The following is a 20,558-nucleotide window of genomic DNA, read 5'->3' as shown; positions in this document are numbered from 1 at the left end:
AACCATAAATCAAATTGGATCTTAATATTATTATTAGCCAGGACAGGCTTCATCACAGCAGTCTTTGCTATCACACAAGTAAAGTTTTACCACTCTGATTTACGTAAACTATTTACGTCACTGAGATAGTAATAGCAGCTGCCCATGTCCACCTGAAAATGACATAATAAAATCCACAATTCTCCTATGAGGTCTCCGGGAAGCTTAAGGAATAAATTTAATGTACCATTACCCGCCCGCTTAATTGCGGGAAAACTGCTTTCATTCAATTATAATTTGAATTTCCGCGATCGCGGCGCAGCTCAGCTTCATGAAAAATTCTAAATATGCTGAAAACAGCTTTTTTATACATTAGCCTCCAATGGCGTCTCTCTCGAGCAAAGAACAAAAGAAAGCTAACCAAGTATTGAAGCGAACGTCAGAGGCTCTTACAACTTTAACAGCTACAAGAAGACAGAGGGGGTAACATTTAAGCCTCCATTATTTATAATCAATTCACCACGCTAATAAATATCTTTGTTAATTTTTTAAATTATCATTGTCTGCTTCGATTTCCACACTTGCCGACGTCAGACGTTATTTGCAAAATATAGATACATAAATATTGCATAAACACAAAAATGATTATTTCCTTTTTAACAGACTCCGCATAATAGAAAACCGTTCATACAGAAATGAAATAATAATAATAATCCAGATAAATGTTTCTTTTTTTCACATATATTGCACCGATTTTGCAAGTGTCTTGCCAGGAGACGTCACATAGTTTACACAATGAGCGGTCCGAGCTCAGGCCCGTTTCTGTGAGCCACGTAATAACGGTTCGTGTGGTCACCGAAGCACCAGTTGCACGTCCGATACTGATGAACCTGGACTCTGAGTGTCTCTCTGACGACTGCTCGGTTCTTACGTTCTGTTGCCTCTCTAGGTCGACCGCTTCCTCCTCGACGCTGTGTTCGGCTGTGGTTCATCCATTACTGCCGTCATCATAAAACAGTGATACCGCTTCTGTTCAAATGTCGAGCGATTCGTGATTACTCCAACCGGCTTTTTTTGCGCCCAACTACATGTCCTCTCTGAAGTCCTAACGTCTGCGTATATTGTTCACACACCTTTCTGCAAAGCACAGTTGCCGCCCGACTCCTGGTATCGACACATTCCCTTTTTACCACCCTTGCCAGCTGCGCGGTGGAACTGTGCTGCAGCTTCACACATTCAACTATTGGCCGCCAGAGTTTACAATTTTGCATTTACTGTCGACTTCTCTATAAATATCGGTTTGTGACCAATTTGCATAACTCTTTGGTAGTGTGTCGCTTTTTTTTCTCTCTTGGAGTGTAATTTAGTTTGACGACTGAAAACAATCCAAATCTGTTGTTCTTAGCCATAAGAAAATTCAATTTTGCACCTCAGGGGGGTAATTAAGCCCAGGATGGGAACGACTGCATTTACGTTTCTGCAATGAAGTTAGGACCACCCACATAATCTCCACTAATACCGCACCAAATGCTCAGACCCCATTGCCTTGGAAGTTCAACCTGCCTCAGCCATGTGTATTCTCAGTGACGCAATAATGCATATCTCTTATATTAAACTTCCCCTGACTTGGGCTTCGTCGGTAAAGAGAATTCTGTGAAGAAAGAACCTGCTCACTTGATGTCGCAACAGAACCGAGAGATGGAATGGTAAACATCTATGGCAATCCCGCTGGTAAATATGCTGCTGAAGTGACACTTTATACGGATGAAACCTGTTCGAGTGCAAAATGCAAGCAATGCTGGGCTGACTTATTCCAGAGGCACTCCTAGTTTCTCAGAATCGAACATGCCGAGTTTGTGCAACAGCTCCCACAGCATCTATTTCATCCGCTCTAATCCTTGGAAGGATTCTCATTGCACTCTGTGTAGTTAGTATACACGTGCAATTACAATAACAATTTTTTGGGCATTCGCTGAATTTTCATTGTTGTCAGATACCGTCTGTGGGGATATCTTTGTGCGTAAAGCTCAGCTATCCTCTTAGCATTCCTTCTGCATTATGCATAAAGAAGTGGCATACTTAGTTTCTCTTGGTTTTTGGTACACATCTGTTGCTTTCAAATTAACCAGCACTCAGCGTAGGTGAACGACACAGACTGAAGGGTAACTAACTTACTTCTGTGCTCCTTTCATACTGGTGTCGCGGCGCAGCAACACTGCTTTTGCATGTAATCCCACGTGACTTAATTTCTGATACAGGTATGAAATCACGCACATCCACGTAAGACAGCCATCTTTTTCATGTTCAGGAAAAAAATAAATCCTATTTTCTAAGTTTTGTAATAACTCCGAAATCACACTGAAGCACAAAGAAACTGGTATAGGCACGCGTATTCAAAATGGTTCAAATGGCTCTAATCACTATGGGACTCAACTGCTGTGGTCATAAGTCCCCTAGAACTTAGAACTACTTAAACCTAACTAACCTAAGGACAGCACACAACACCCAGCCATCACGAGGCAGAGAAAATCCCTGACCCCGCCGGGAATCGAACCCGGGATCCCGGGCGTGGGAAGCGAGAACGCTACCGCACGACCACGAGATGCGGGCTCGCGTATTCAAATACAGAGATATGTAAACAGGCAGAATACGGCGCTGCGGTCGGCAACGCCCACGTAAGACAAGTGTCCGGCGCAGTTGTTAGATCAGTTGCTGTTGCTACAATGGCTTTCAAAATTTGAGTGCATTTGAACGTGGTGTTGTTGTCGGTACACGAGCGATGGGATACAGCATCTCCAAGGTAGCGATAAAACGAGAATTTTGCCCGTATGATCATTTCACGAGTGTACCGTGAATAACAGGAATCCGGTAAAATATCAAATCTCCGATATCGCCATCAACAAGTGTCAGCGAACGAACCATTCAACGAAACATCATAGATCCGGGCTTTCGAAGCCGAAGGCCCACTCGCGTACCCTTGATGACTGCACGACACAAAGTTTTACCCTCACCTAGTACAAAATTGTTGAAATGGCTCTAAGCACTATGGGACTTAGCATCTCACCTGGGCCCGTCAACACCGACACTGGACTGTTGATGACTGGAAATATGTTGCCTCGTCGGACGAGTCTCGCTTCAAATCTTATCGATCAGATGGACGTGTACGGGTATGGAGACAACCTCATGAATCCATGGACCCTGCAAGTCAGCAGGGGACTGTTCAAGCATATGGAGGCTCTGTAATGGTGTGGGATGTGTGCAGTAGGAGTGATATGACACCCCTGATACGTCTAGAAACGACTCTGACAAGTGACACATACGTAAGCACCCTGCTGATCTCCTGAATCCATTCATGTCCGTCCGCAGCTCGTGGTCGTGCGGTAGCGTTCTCGCTTCCCACGCCCGCGTTCGATTACCGGCGGGGTCAGGGATTTTCTCTGCCTCGTGATGACTGGGTGTTGTGTGATGTCCTTATGTTAGTTAGGTTTAAGTAGTTCTAAGTTCTAGGGGACTAATGACCATAGCTGTTAAGTCGCATAGTGCTCAGAGCCATTTGAACCATTCATGTCCACTGTGCTCTCCGACGGACTTGGGCAATGCAAGCAGGACAATGCGACAACCTACACGTCCAGAATTGCTACAAAGTGGCTCCAGGAACACTCTTCTGAGTTCAAACACTTCCACTGGCCACCAAACTCCCCAGACATAAACACTATTGAACATATCTGCGATGCCTTGTTCAGAAGAGATTCTTGTACTATTACGGATTTGGGGACAGCCCTGCAGGATTCATGGTGTAATTTCCATCCGGCACTACTTCAGCCGTTAGTCGAGTCCATGCCATGTCGTGTTGCGGCACTCTGCGTGCTCACGAGGCCCACACGTTATTAGGCTGGTGTACCAGTTTCTTTGACTCTTCAGTGTAATAATCACACTTTGCGGGATGAAACGACGTTGAATTCGCCTCTTCAAGAACACTGGCACTAGAAATTGCTGTAGTTCCGTTCGAAGAAGCAAAGTTGATCCCTGTTTCTGTGCAATTAATGTAGCAGTGAAAAGTGACTATATGTCGTCTAATGAGGGTGTTCTTACTATTCATCTGGGTGGAAACAACTTAGCTGAATCTCCGTGTATATTACAAAGTGCCTGGACATAACGTTAACGGCAATAAATGACAATATAAAACCCATTTATAATATCTGAATTGAGATAGAAGAACAAGAGGGAGAGTACACATCTACGACTTCCAGTAAGAGTTTCATGATTGTGGCTTACCATACAGTCAAAATTAAAAGTTGAGGTACCAATGATTTCAAACTTAAGCGTTCGTGCGGCTGCCCCCGTCGGAGGTTCGAGTCCTCCTTCGGGTATGGGTGTGTGTGTAGTCCTTAGCGTAAGTTAGTTTAAGTTAGATTAAGTAGTGTGTAAGCCTAGGGACCGGTGACCTTAGCAGTTTGCTCCCATAGGAACTTACCACAAATTTCCAAATTTCAGATTTAATCCGTCAGTTAATTTTCTTCCTGGGGACACTTTAGTGGAATGGTTGCAGAGAATCTGGCGCACTTCGTTATATCTGCGTCGTCACTTGCGCAGGTCAGTGCCCTACCCACGACATCACAAACCATGCCCCTTTCTATGGTGTCATCATCATGATGTGACAATCCAGGACTCTTTTTTCATGACGAAATAATCGTGACGTTACAGGCCACTCCCTCTTTCAATGGCATTACATTCGCAGGAATTTCAAAACAAGGTCCATTAAAACGAAACAGCTGACCAATATGCAGCCGGCCACTTCAAAAATTTCTGAATCAACTGAAGGTTTTTTTCACCATGTTCAAACGTACCCAAACGACTTGTATTATGTGTGAAAGTAGGCAAGCTTTACCGGAACAGAGTATTTTGGTATGAGATTCAAAAACGTCTGAACGACATAAATGTTTTTGGCCGTGTTTAAAAATATCCGTATATCCTGAATTATTTATCAGAAATAAAGCGCCTGCCCCCAACCCTATCCCACTACAAACACACTCTCAAAGGCTATAAATGTCGTAGTGTTAATTCCAAGTCGAAAGTGTATTTTTAAAAACCCGTCAACAACAACAACAACAACACACACACACACACACACACACACACACACACAATGTTTACGTCATGTGTCACAATTTATTTCCATGTCTAAAACATATGAACAGCATAAATTAAAGCACTTCCACGTCTCAGCAGCGCAATGTTAACGCCATGTGTCACGATATAGTTTTCACGTCTAAAATATCTATCAAAATGCACAACGGGTGTAACAGTATTTGCATATCTAATTTGAACTATTACTGTATGAAACACATGTGCTCTGCTAAAGTAACATGCTAAAAAGGGGCTGACATTACATCCTACTACGTCCCAGGCCAAAATGAGAATACTCGTATGCACATCAACGAAACTGACCAAGCACCATTTTGGGGGAGAAGAAGATAACAATACACAATGAGAAAGTATAGTGTCACAATGTTAATAGTTAAAATTGTAAACAAAATACGTAAAAGGCGTAACTGACAACATTTACATGTGTTTCACCAACTGCGACATAGTCGCGTATACAGACAGTGATCCAACACCGTCAAATGTTTTTTATTTTATTCTTTGATCACAATCAATTCTTTAGACGATGACCGGTTTCAGTCCGTAATGGCCATCCACAGATGTTTTTTACACCATGTCCTAAAGTGATAAGGCCATAATGGCTTCGTCAAAACATATAAATATAATCAGCACAGCTTCGTCACATAGACTTATGTGCATAAATACAAAATTGTAACAAGCTGCCTCATTTATCACCGTTGTTGAATAAAACTATAACACCCCCATACATTGACCTGTTACAGCAAAATTGTAACAAAATGTCCCATACATATCTATGTTACAGCAAATTTGCAATTGATCTCCCACTATATCTATATGCTATGCAAGAACTGTAACTAATTGCCCCTTTCACCGCCATGTTACACCAGAATTGTAACATATTGACCTACACATCACCATGTGGCATAAATGTGTTACAAACAGGGGCCAGAATGGTCAAACATTAAAACCTCATCCCTTAGTTGACCTAAAACTAGAAAACAGAGGGTGATAATCATTGTCCATATAGCAGCAACTGAAGCCTTCCTTTCTGGTACTGGAATCTATGTAACGCCAGACTCTTTGCTTGCCTACAACCTGCACATCGAGTCCAGTTATCAGGCACAGAATATCTAGTGACTGGACCTAACTTCCCCAGAACTAGTAAACAACTATCCCCAACAAAATTGTAACAAACTGCGCCATTCACCAACATCTTACGGCAAAACTGTAACACAATTGCCCTATACATCTGACTAATCATTTATGCTTTTTTTAACAAATATCCACGATCTTAGTTGGCACGTATGGGATAATTTGTTACAATGTTGTGTAACAATGACGATGTGGGGTGAAATTTGTTTTAATTCAGTGTAGCAATGTTGATGTATGGGGCAATTTGTACATGACCTGTGAGCTCGTTTTTTACAATACTGTTTTAAGATCTAGTAACTGACACTCACTGTCATGTTATGGCACGTAAAGTGTCAGCTTCTGGTATTACAATACTATTTGAGATCCAGTATCTGACACCTACTTTCAGGTTAAGATACATATACTGTTACCAAGTTTGACAGTTACCAAAATTGAGGTAATGGCAGTCACAAAATCAACTGACTGTCACTACCCTCAAAAAATAATGTCTCAGATAATGGTAGTCACCCTTTCAACTGATCATTGTTGCACAGAGTTATAACAACCATCAATCACTTAACCACCACTGTTCACATGGGAGTAACATCTTTTTACTTTGGTACGAAGATCGAACTGTTCTCTTCAACAAGTGCACTTAAAATTATCATAGTATGTTTTGCAATGTTATAGAACAAATCTTTACTTATTTTGATAAATAATACATATAATACTTAGTTTCTTCAATACATGGTACAAAAATCGAACTAAGCTTGTCAACAAGTGCTGCTTAACCTGTAAGTTATATAGAAGTGCCAGTTTTTTTCCATGTGAGCATGTACTCAGTTTGTCTCTTGAGCCATATTGTTGTGTCATCGTGGTGCGGTAGTGTTGTTGGTATATTATGTGGTAAATTAATAGCAACGAACACAGAATCACCTAATCCAGGCAACAAACTCTTTCATGACCACCCACCATATTACCATACCAAATTAAGAATGAAGTAAGAAACAAAATAGTGTAATTAATAATAGTAATTTAATACTTTTTAATAGAAGCAATTTAAAACATGAGAACTCTACATGGTCTCCAAAACAGATTTATAAGAAAAACCATATCGTTACAGTAAACACTGAAGATGCTTTAAAATAAATCGAAATTCGTAATGTCTAAATAGTAATTTTATACAGTCGACAAAGATGATATATAACCAATTTTACTTGTAGGGACTTTTTTTCAGCGTCTGACATAGTTTAATAAGACTGTTGATTTTATGTCCAGCAAGAATAACATCAAATTACATTATTAACAAAAATTCAATTGCTAGCATGTAGAAAGTTAAACTATTTTACGGTGAATATTTTTCAGACAAAAACCACATGTTATCAATATAGAAATAAACGATAATTTCTGATAAAATTGGGTTGTAGCACGTAATATGCAAGAACCCCACAGATATGAACAACCTCTTATATACTTCAACGTGTTACCATGCAGAAGTCTGGGGAGTTTCAGATACAAGATTTTCGTTTCATTTTAATGACATATATTAAAACTAATGAGTGTTAATTGCTTGAAGAAATTTATAGCTGCTTCTACATGTACATTCATCTACATACATAAAGCATTCGGAGTATGGCGGAGACCTCCTTGTACAGCTACAAGTCACTTGTGAACAGGGTGGGAGAAAAACGACTGTCTATTTGCCCCTGTATGAGCCACAGTTTCTCTTATCTTGTATTTGTGGCCCTTGCGCGAAAATTCTGTTGGCGGCAGTAGAATCGTTCTACAGTCAACTGCAAATCCTGGATCTTTAACTTTTCTCAATAGTGCTTCGCACAAGAACGCCATCTTCCCTCCGGTGATTCCTATTTGAGTTCACAAAGCATTGTCGCAATACATGATACTGGTCGAACCTGTTGGTAAAAAAGTTAGCAGCTAGCCTCTGAACGGCTTCAATGTCTTTCTGTAGATTTTCGTTAATAATCTGCAGTGCAGCACTGTGTCCAAAACTTTTTAGGAATGTGGAAACATGGAATGTGCTCGTTGTCCTTCATCCATGGATCGCAAGATATCGTGTGAGGAAAGGTCAACTTGATTTTCATCAGGAGCGATGCTTACTAAATCCGTGACGATTTGTTGGAAGAAGATTTTCTGCCTCAGGAAAGTTTATTCTAACTTACAATACGTTCAAGAGCAGAAAATCGACGTGAGATACTGGTCTGTAATTTTGTGGGCCCGTTCTTTTACCCTTCTTGTGTGTTTGTGTGTGTGCAGGATTTTATGACATTTTTTATTTTTATTTGAAGTTCGCATTTTAATAATTTTACATAATTAAAGACCTCCATGTGTGTTCTACAATTACTTTTCTATCCGCGTAGCTATTTACTCTGTGTATTGCACCAGTGAGCTATCAAAGTCATTCCTGCAATCCTGCACCCAGTAACCAAGGTCCAGAAATCGGCAGCCAGGTACTATACTGCAAAATGTAGCCCTGCTTGCACCGGGCGAGCGAGGTCAGCAGCCTTCACTACTATCGCCAAGCGCCTGTACTAACCGAGGAGGGCCGGACGACAAATAAAAAGAGTTGCACAAGTCGGCCGAACTCCCTGAAAGGGGATTATCGACCGAAAAATGCCATTCACACATTTTATTTTTTATTACGAACTGTGCCCTTCCTTAAAGGAAATCACGAATCTGGTAGCACAATTGGGACGATACTCCGTATCTACGCAATTGAATGGAAACTGTTTGTGAGGAACAGTGACAGAAGTCTTCTGTAATTCTAATGTGGACTCCATTTGAGATCCCCTGTCTGTAGCACTCAGTACTTTGTGTGAAGAAGGAGCTAGCTGAATTTCGCAGGATGGATATTTTCTGTATTTTTGCTGCCTATGGGTCAATAGATTGTTTTCTTCGAGGTAATTCATAATGTTCGAACACAGTATACGGGTCTGTAATTCAGCGGGCTACTCCTAATTCCTTTCTTGAGCAGTAGTGTGTCCTAAGCAACTTCCAGTGTTTAAGTACTGATTTTTAGTCGAACGAGCGGTTGTAAACGATTACTGAACATGGAGCTATTATATCAGCATACTCCGAAAGGAACCTACTTGGTATACGACTTGGACCAGAACTCTTACCTTTATCAAGTGATTTAACTTGTTTCGCCTACTGCGAGTTCCTCGTGTTCACAGCTGTTCCTGATTCGAGTTCTGTAATACTTACTTCATCCACTTTGGTGAACGAAGTTCGGAAAACCGCGTGTAGTAACTTCACTTTACTGGCACTGTCATCGGTAACATTACCACTGCTACTGCACAGTAAAAGTATTGATTGCATCTTTCCGCTGGTGTACTTTACATACTACCGTAACGTCTTCGGATTTTCTACCAGCTTTAGAGACAGAGTTTCGTTGTGAGAACTAGCAAGAGTATCACGCGCTGAAGTCATAGTAAATTTCGAACTTCTGTAAGACTTCGCCAATCTTCGTATTCAATAGCATGGAAAGCTACAGCGACCTTGTCTTCGGACTTATGACTAAACCAGCAGCTATCATACGTGATGGATGAAGTTTTTCTAAATATTTCTCTAGTTGTTACTGTAAACAAATATAAAAAAATTCTCCAAAATAATTTTAAAAACTTTTTTTTTAGAAAATGAATGAAAACTTTTCACGACCGAATCAACTGTTTAGAGATTGTTTAGTTAGGCAACACAACTGGTTTCACACCACCGTATGTGCCTCTTTAGGTGATAAACGTAACACATAAAATGTTTTTATAAAATGCTGTTAATACATAGTGTACAATGGGGAGAAAGGAGGAACAGGTTTTTACTCAGAACTTCCCACTTCACAATACCAGAGAGAATTTTACGATATCCCAGAGTTCAAGCTGTGAACCGATTAAATGCGTAACTTCTTAAAAGCTGATCATCGAATGACTAAACTCGGAAGTATACACCATAAGATGAACGTGGAAAGCGGCAGAATTGCTGTAATTAAAACCTAGGGTACGAGAGCAAATCACTGCAATTACACATATGGGGCCAAAACAGTGATAATGAACACTGTGTAGTGAAAGAAGTCTCTCACCGAAGGTGTATTATAACAGACTCAGGACTTACAAAGCTGGCTCCTTAGCCGATGTCCAGTAATTATGCGATCTCAAAATGGGAGTGAGGGCGGGCGGGAACCGGCAAATCTCACCTAATCTCATTTAAAAGGGGCAATGAAAATCTCACGTCAGCTTGTTAACTGAGAGAATATACCTTATTAAAATGGATAACATTTTATTTTGCATAATGAATCCTGAGTGTAGACAATATTAAAGTATCAGCAATCTTTACGAATTTTGTGTACTAAACTGAATGCTTTACATATGTGCATGCCCAGAATTCCCCGAATTGAAACAAGTGCCGCGCGAGTGTCAGATTTCATTCGGGGAGTTCTCTTCCGCATTGGTCGTGTGACGAGGGCCTCCCGTCGGGTAGTCCGTTCGCCGGGTGCAAGTGTTTCGATTTGACGCCACTTCGGCGTCTTGCGCGTCGATGAGGATGAAATGATGATGATTAGGACAACACAACACCCAGTCCCTGAGCGGAGAAAATCTCCGACCCAGCAGGGAATCGAATCTGGGCCCTTAGGATTGACATTCTGTCGCACTGACCACTCAGCTACCAGGGGCGGACGTTAAAATCACTGAAAATTAGTCAGTGAGTCAGTCGTGATATTCTGCAACGCATATGAAACCGATGTTACTGTGTTCAACATGAATTTGTATCAAATGTTTTAAATGCGTAAGTATGACGACGAGTTGAAACATATGTCTGAGCAAGAATTTAATCGTTTGTGGAAGGAAGTTCAGCCGAAGCTCAACGACAAGTATTCTCTTAGTGATCATATAACTCAAAGGATTGGAAAGCTACGTAATCGTACAGTTCAAAGAAAGGTACAAAGAATATTGTCTTTCATCTGCAAACTATATAAAGATTCAGTGACGTTTATTGAATATATTATATACCAATAAAATGTTAGTTATTTGGGGATCCGTCGAAACGGTTAATACTATTTTCGGGAGCCTTTTTGCCCGTATGTTTCTGCCTGACTGTCTGTCCCAATACTACTCAAGACCGGCGAGTTTAAAATAGTGTTTTTGATGTGTCGGCAGCTGGGCCAACACCTTGTAGATAGAGGTGGCTTAAAAAGGCACGCGAGACTAACGCAGACGAGCGTGAAGTACTGGAACAGGATACGTAATTAATGCTATGAAGAAAAGAACGGAGCTTCTCATATACTTATCTTTAATGTCTTCTTGTACATCTCTATGGTGAACACAAGTGAGACTCTAATTACAATCACTGTAAGGCTAATGGCGCCTTGCTAGTTCGTAGCCATTAACTTAGCTGAAGGCTATTCTGTCTCTCGGCTAATGAGAGAGAAAGGCTTCGTACGTCTAGTCGCTAGCTCTGTCGTCCGTACAACTGGGATGAGTTCGAGTCAGTCTCTCGAGACCTGCCTTGTGGTGGCGCTAGGTGTGCGATCACACAGTGGCGACACGCGGGTCCGACATGTACTACAGGACCGCGGCCGATTTAAGCTACCACCTAGGACGTGTGGTGTCTGGCTGTGACACCACAGTTTTTAATTATGTATTTAAAACATTGTTTAATACACATAATAAATAAAAGGTGGGTTTATTAAAGTGCTTTCATCAGTGTTCAAAAAAATCATTTTTATGCGTTTTACCCAACTACTGGGTAAACCCCACGTCGGGATGGGGGTGGGAGGGGGGGGGGTCCCACCACATGTCACCAAATCTCACCAAGGGGGAGGGGCGAGTCACTTGACTTACTTAATGGACGTCCTCCTATTAAACAGCATATTCAACGACTACTGTCACCCCAAACTGAAAAGGTTCTTGTTTGTGTTGGCAGCTGCAAACGCCCTGTGGAACAACCTGATGGAGCCTGTGGGCAACAAGTCTGTCGAGTGGCAGGAGACGTTCTCGCGCTTCCTGTGCCCCACGCAGCAGAGCCCCTACATCTACACCAACGAGAACAGCAGGCGGGGGGCGAGCAGTCGGCGGCGGCGGCGGCGGCAGCGCGGCCGGTGACCGCGTCGATGGACGCAGCCGAGCGCTGTTGTGATTGGCCGCGTGACGTAGTGCCACCGACCGCGTCTCACGCAGACTCCGATGTATGAAGAGTAATTTAACTTATATTGTTTTTCTATTCGGTAAATTTGCTGGTGCCTTCGGTCGCCTTTCTTGCCACGAGTGATTTCGACACACAGAGCAGAGTTGTGTCATGTAAAAATGTATAAACTCCTATCTGTACTGAAAACAACATACTTCAAAATCTGTCTTCACGAAATAGACAGAAATTTGTTGTTTTATATGACTGTGCCAAATACGCTGTAATAATAATTACAGTACTTCTCAATTGTTGAACCAATTTATTTTCCTTCCTTGTCTCGGAATCTGGTTTCCTTATCCAATACCAAACCGTATTTTACTGACTATAAGGTGCTCTTTTTTCTTCGAAAAAAATGCCTGAAAAATTCAGGCGCGTCTTATACTCGAAATTAATATAAAAACATTCTGTGGCCATTTTTTAAAATTCCCTCCAGTCTTAAAAATCGTCGTATATTCAATGTCGCGGGAAACCTACCTCTATTTGGCAGCACTGGATTCAACTGGCAGCAGCAGTGCCCCAGCACGTCGAACCTGAGTTGCGGGAATTCACAAGCTTGCTAACGTTTTAATTTATTTATTTACATGTCAAGTTCCGAAAGAACAAATTGAGGAGCAAATCTCCAAGGTCATGGAACGTTCCAGTACATGAACCCGAAAAACGTCAACTCATACAAGTTTAAGGAAAACGCACTCAACAAGCTTAATTTTTCAGAGACCTCGACAGAATAGAAGGAATGACCCATGAGGAAACTCTTCAGTTTCGATTTGAAAGCGCGTGGATTACTGCTAAGATGTTTGAATTCGAGTGGTAGCTTATTGAAAATAGATGCACCAGTATACTGCAGCCAGCCGCGGTGGCCGAGCGGTTTTAGGCGCTTCAGTCCGGAACCGCGCGACTGCTACGGTCGCAGGTTCGAATCCTGCCTCGGGCATGCATGTGTGTGATGTCCTTAGGTTAGTTAGGTTTAAGTAGTTCTAAGTTCTAGGGGACTGAGGACCTCAGATGTTAAATCCCATAGAGTTCAGAGCCATTTGAACCAATTGAAGTATACTGCACACCTTTCTGCACAAGATTTGAGGAAGTCCGATCCAAATGGAGGTTTGATCTCTGCCGAGTGTTAACTGAGTGAGAGCTGCTTATTCTCGGGAATAAGCTAATATTGTTAACAATATATATATATATATTGAGAGGCCAATGTCAAAATATCCATACTCGTGAACAGACAAGACGTTCGTGGAGTAACACCACTCACTGCCCAAACCGCCCGTTTCTGAGCCAAAAATATCGTTCAAAGTAGATCAATTTTCGTGCCGAACGATCACTCACTTCAGATACCGTTCGAACAGTAAAAATGGCAGCATTAAATCTTTGAACAAGATCCTGAACGTGGGCTTTACACGGCAGCTTACTATCTATCTGAACACCTAGAAATTTGAACTGCTCAGTTTCACTAATCATATGCCCATTCTGTGAATTTAAAACGTCAGGTTTTGTTGAACTGTGTGTTAGAAACTGTAAAAACTGGGTCTTTCTGCGATTTAGCTCTGTTTATATTTTCTACAAGCCATGAACTTATGTCATGAACTGCACTATTTCAAACCGAGCCAATGTTGCACTCAACATCCTTTACTACCAAGCTACTGTCATCAACAAACAGAAATATTTTAGAGTTACCTGTAATACTAGAGGGCTTATAATTTATATAAGTAAGGAACAGGAGTGGCCCCAAACTGATCCCTGGGGCACCCCCCCTACCCCCTGCCCCCCACTTGACTGTACCTCATTCAGACCCCACATCACAGCCATTCTCAACACTGTGAATAATGACATTTTTCTGTCTGTTGCTAAAGTAAGAGGTGAACCAATTGTGAGCTACTCTTCGTATTCCATAATGGTCCAACTTCTGCAGCAGTATTTTGTGATCAACACAATCAAACGCCCTAGTTAAATCAAAAAATATGTTCAGTGTTCGAAACCTTTTGTTTAACCCATCCAGAATCTCACAGAGAAAAGAGAATATAGCATTTTCAGTTTTTAAACGACTTTTAAAGCCGAACTGTACATTTGATAGCAAATCGTGCGATATAAAATGATCAGTTATCATTACATACACAGCTTTGCCAATAACTTTAGCAAACACTGATGGCATAGAAATAGGTATAAACTCTCTACATTATCCGTTTATCCCTCTTTATAAAGCGGCTTTACTAATGAGTACTTTAATCGTTCAGGAAACTGACCACTCCTAAAGGAAAAATTACAAATATGGCTAAATACAGCGCTAACATGTGAAGCACAGAACTTAAATATTCTGCTACTCACTCCATCATAGTCATGAGAGTCGTTAGTCTTCAGTGATTTAGTTATTGACTCAACCTCCCCCTTGTCTGTATCACAGAGGAGTATTTCAGACATCAATCTTGGAAAGGCGTTTGCCAAGAAAGTTATATGATTCCCTGTAGAAGCTAAATTTTTACTTAATTCACCAGAAATACTCAGAAAATGATTGTTAAATACTGTACATATATCTGATTTATCGGTAACAGAAATATTTTTACTACGAACTGACTTTATACGTCGACCTTTTGCTGTTGACCAGACACTTCCTTCACCATTGACGACATGGTTTTAATTTTATCCTGTGGATTAGCTATTCTTTTTGCATACCACGTACTCTTTGCCTCCCTAATAACATTTTTAAGCACCCTACAGTACTGTTTGTAATGGGTTACTGTAACTTGATTGTGACTACTTCTAACATTTTGATATAATTCCCACTTTGTTCTACAAGATATCCTTATCCCACTAGTCAGCCACCAGGGCTGCCTATTACTGCTAGTACCCCGTTTAGAACGTTCTAATGGAAAGCAACTCTCAAAGAGCATGAGAAATGTGTTAAGGAAAGCATTGCAATTATCATCTATGTTATCGGCACTATTACATCCTGCCATTATTGTTCCTTGACAAGGTTTAAAATCTCTCTATTGCTGTTGGATTAACTTTCCTACATAGTTTATAATTAAATATGACATTGGTTTGAGTACAAAAGCGTTTTAGTGTGTAAGAGGTCCGAGCAGATGTAATTTCGATGTATTGCTCACGCGCTGCCTCCGATATGCAAGGTATAAGAGAATCTCAGACCAGAGAGCAGTGTTGACTGCAGTAGGAACTGTGTAGCTGTAGCAGTAAGTTGTTGCTAGCGAGCAGTCTGGTGTATCATGTTCGCTGGGCCGGTCGTGGTGCAGCGATGCCGGAGCCTGAGCATTATTGTATAAGGTAAAAAGCAGCCTCGCGCATATGTAGTATTGTTATCTCAAGTCCCATGTAAATGTTTTAAAAATCTCCTCATAATAATCTTTCTCATAAAAAATAACTTTTAACAACCATTCATTTCAATTTAAAGAATTTACTAATTTCTCCAATCCATGATCATCCCGATTATTGCAAAAGAAAAAGCAGTTGTTTCCTTTCATAAATGACAAATCTATCGGCCAGCATTGCACAGGGCTGTGCCAGAAAAATTTATTGTAAGAGCAGATATGCATGCGTTATCCGGCGACTTCATTGAGGTAAGAATTTTTCTTTTTTTTTTTATTCAGAGTGATCTTTCAGGGCCATGACGCAGCACTGCTGACGTCCAAAATTTACCAGGTTAAATTCACGTGAAAGAATTTTGTGGGGAGGTTACACTTGTCGACAACCTGCCAGGATCGTATTTCTTTGTGAATTTCTGAGAAGTAGTCAGTTATATATCTGCTCTTATTTACTTAAATGTAGTTTGCATCTGGCGCAACGCATTTACTAATTTGTCACTCTTTCTTTCACAGATCATCGGCAATTTATTGCTCTTTGTTGTAATTGTGTTTGTTCCATTTTTGCTTTGTCTTTGTTTCATTTTGTGCTTAATTTTGATTTGTGAAAATGCCGCGAAAAGCTGTTAACAGTACATAGCGATTTGCAATGAGTGAAATAGCCGACTCGAATAATTTGACCGATAATACTTGCGACACTCAGTGTAATAGTGATAATCCCCTAATTACAGGTAATCAGTGCCTGCCGATCACTAGTATTGAGTTAAATCCTAATGATGGGCAAACAAATTCAATTATGTCCATAGTAAATTTAACAATTGATGACGCGGCACGTTCCGATACAATGAACGCTGCCCAGTTTGACACGCCTGATTTGCAAAATTTACGCAGTGAACAGATAAATGTTTCTGACGAAGATGAACAATATACACAAAATATGTCAGATTTATTTGATTCCGGTGTAGTGACCAACAGAGCACATCCGATTTGCAAACCTTTTCGTGAATCAGATAATGACCTAATGGTTACACAAAACGCGACAAATGCAGATACACCAACACACAGCTCAGAGAAAAGAGTCGCTAATTTTGGCTTGGATCAAGTTATGGCATTATTGCTGCAAATTAATGAAGATGTCAAACAGTGGAATGAAAAACTAAAAAACGATTTCAAACAACTTAATGAAAAAGAAGACAACAATTATAAACAACTTAATGAATCGAACAAACAACTTAATGAAATTTTCAAACAGTCGAATGAAAAACACGACAACCTTAACGAACAGAACAAACAATTTAGTAAACAGATTACAGCCGTTTCCGGGCAACGTCATGATACTAAAGAACAATTACGTGAGGAAATTAAGGCTTGTGCTAGGAACAGTAGTAAAGAAATTAGATCTGTGGCACAAGAATTAAGTAATACACATGCAGCCACAACGAAATTACTTAGAGATGAAATTAGTGCAGTCGCTAAACAATGTTCTGAAAACGCAACACAGTTACGCGATGAGTTTAAATTAATGTCAGCAGAACTTTCACGCACACTGGATGCAAAAGTAGACACGAAATTTGACCAACAGAACAGCCAAATTGACGAACGTTTTAATCACTACCTACAAAACAGTGAAACGCGTTACCGTAAATTTATACAGCAACAGAATAAAGTAAAGCAACAAGTCATGGAAACAATTACTGCACAGAGGCAGGAAGATAAGCGTAAATTGTTTACGAAAGCAAAAATATACGCAGACAACAATATTGCTGAAACTTCCTGGAACAATATTGCTACAGTATCAGACGAAATCAAACAGTTGAACACCGAATTGCATGATGAAATCTCCGATCTTAAAACAAAAACAGACACACACACATTACACTTTCAGACAATGACCAACAGACTTGAAAGGTTGGAACTAATACAGGATCCCGATGCCATCAAAGCAGACGTTAAGAAATTGAACAAAACCACCCGTAAAATACAAAACCAAATTAATGCTTGTGATACTAAAAACGATGATCAGGTAAAAGCACTGGCTGAAAAATATGATGAATTGGCCAGTCGTATTGATGTTATCGAAAATAATAATGACACCAAATCACACGATACGTCACCAGTTTCGCTTAATCAAACACCCGAATTCCAAAACTTACAGCAGGCGATCAGTGAGATAGGTTCGTCCAATAATACATTACGTAGAAAATTGTCATCTTTACAGCACGAATTGACGGAGATGAAAAATAATTCAGCCTTTAATACACCACAGCATACGCCACTTTCCGAACATTTGTCACATTCACACAGCCAGTATAATTTAGGTAATTTACAGAGAGTACGTGAGTTAGATTCCGAACAGTCAGAGACAAACAGATTATCATACAACCCTGAACCTGTTCATACATACAGAGACGATAATTTTGATTACAAGCACTTTCTATCCCTTGGGAAATTTAAGAATGACAGAACACAGATTCACCCTTTTGACTGGATACGACAATTTATTTTCGTACTTTCACCAGCTTGGCCTGTAATGCAGAAACTAGCATTGGACTGGACACAACAATTTGTTTTTCAATTTTCACCGGCATTGCCTGTAATGCAGAAACTAAAATTTATTTGCAGCGCGTAAGTGACCTCAGGGGATACATTACACTTTGATGAATATGTGCCGTAGCGTGCACAGGGCCCCGCGCCGTAGTAGTGCTATTTCATCTTTAGTTTTCTGCACTGCTGCCTTATCTTTTACTATCCTTTATATCTATCAAAACAGCTCTTCAACTATCGATCTATCTAGGATTAAGGATGTGTAAAGAAAACCTGATATGACAAGTTTTACCGAAAGTGACAATTTTCATTAGACACTCCAGAACTACCAGCGTAATTTTAATATCAGACAAAATTTTAATCATCAGTATTGTCAAAATTATCAGCAAGAGCAAACACATTTTGGTAACAGTAGAGGGTTTTCCCCGCAACAGCATCAAAGCCAGCCGGTTAGCATACCTAACCAACAATGTGGTTTGCAAGGTCAACCAAGCTTTAATGTTTCGCCGCCTGCACGTATAGCGTCGGCCACACCAAATAACAACGCACAGCAACAAGGAAATCACTACGTACAGAAGACACATCATTTCCATTCCTATCGCAACGCGCCGTATAGCAATGACCTGATAGACGTAAAAGTAATGAGCACAATTTTCAGCTTACGTTTAATAACAGTCGGTCTTACCAGCAGCAGAACCATCCGCAACAACAGATTATCATGAATGAACCAGACAGTAGATATCATCCCGAACGTAATACGTCAGGACGAAATAACAGAACACTACAAATAGTCGAGATGCCACAGCATCCTCCCGCAAATAACAGCACGTCAGAAAGAACTTGACTAGATGCAGTACAGGTTGCATGTTGCAGCAACGCAAGCAATACGTTTGACACAGAGAATCATGCTCACGAAAATGTTATAACTTTTGACGACATCCGAGACACTCTTTTGCATGAAACACCTGTTATTCAAAAAAACATTTCCCACCCTATCATTGAAGTAATGATTGGATCACGCAAATTTTCAGCAGTAATCGATTCTGGATCACCTATGTCAGTTATAAATGAAGAAACTTTCAACAAATCTAACGAAGAGAATACCTATCCTACGTTACCATTAGGCAAAACTAAAGTAAAAGGAGCAGTATCTGGTAAAGGAGTAGATGTAAAGTTACAGACACACTTATCATTTTGTATTGCAGGTCATACGTTTCACTCAAATTTTTGGATTGTTCCCTTATGGACAACAGACGTTATTTAGGTACGAATTTTCTGGTACAACACGACGCAGTTATTGACTTTCAAAATTCGTATTTAATGTTAAAGGATGAAAATCTACAACTGGCATTAGAATTTAAGCACTCTTTATCTGTAGAAGAACAAACAATTAATCGAAGAGAGTGCATTTCTACATCGCGTTACATAGACTATCATTTGACATTGTTCACAGATACAAACGTACACAACTATAATACTCCAGACGAAGCCGACTATGACGTTATGCAAATGATTTGTGATAAAGTAAAGCAAAGCAGTGCAAATACAGACGTCGAACGTACTCAGCTACGCAATATTCTTTTACAGCAAGCTCCAGTTTTTGACAACGTCCCTGGTACTATGTCCGGTTTTATGTATGAGTTTCAAGTTAAACAGCACGACACGTTTAAAGCCAAACATTATCCCATTCCATATATTCACAGAGAACAAGTTAAGAAAGAATTGCAAGCTATGCTTGACCAAGGAATTATTGAACCGGCAGTTAGTCCGTACACAAACCCGCTCCATATTGTTATGAAAAAGGATGGCTCACTTCGCCTCATACTTGATTCGCGTCACATCAATGACATTATTATTAATGAAACAGATCGCCCACAGACACTAGAAGAACTTCTACAGAAATTTCATGGTACTACTGTTTATTCCACATTAGATTTGAAATCGGGATTTTGGCAAATTCAGCTGCAGAAAGTACACAGCTTTTCTCTGTTTTGGTGACTGTTACCAGTTTTGCAAATTACCGTTCGGTTTAACTATTTCTTCAGCAGCATTTATTCGCGGTTTGAATACTATACTTCCGACAGAACTTAGAGACAGAATCACAACGTATGTAGACGACATTCTTATTCCAGAAGCTAACTGGTCTGAACACAATCTGATTCTGGAACAACTGTTGCAAACTTTTCATGCACAAGGACTCACAGCAAATCGCACTTTGGCAAAACTGCGATAAAATATCTTGGACATGTAATTTCAGCAGAAGGCATTGCGCCTGAC

The 20,558-nt window shown here is 40.4% G+C and overlaps 1 protein-coding gene across 1 annotated transcript in view; it reads left to right on the top strand.

Annotated features, from left to right (window-relative positions):
- Window positions 1-12,672, top strand: part of LOC126239361 (phospholipase B1, membrane-associated-like) — a 194,653-nt gene extending 181,981 nt beyond the window's left edge. Inside the window, exon 9 of the mRNA XM_049947858.1 lies at window positions 12,166-12,672. Coding sequence (XP_049803815.1) covers window positions 12,166-12,344 — 179 coding nt within the window. The 3' untranslated portion in view covers window positions 12,345-12,672. The remainder of the gene's footprint in view (window positions 1-12,165) is intronic.
- The last annotated feature ends 7,886 nt before the right edge of the window (window positions 12,673-20,558 follow it).

This window comes from Schistocerca nitens, chromosome 1 (assembly GCF_023898315.1).
Source record: "Schistocerca nitens isolate TAMUIC-IGC-003100 chromosome 1, iqSchNite1.1, whole genome shotgun sequence".
Classification (NCBI taxonomy): domain Eukaryota; kingdom Metazoa; phylum Arthropoda; class Insecta; order Orthoptera; family Acrididae; genus Schistocerca; species Schistocerca nitens.
Note: the sequence above shows the minus strand (reverse complement) of the source record. Positions and strands in the feature narration are given on the sequence as shown.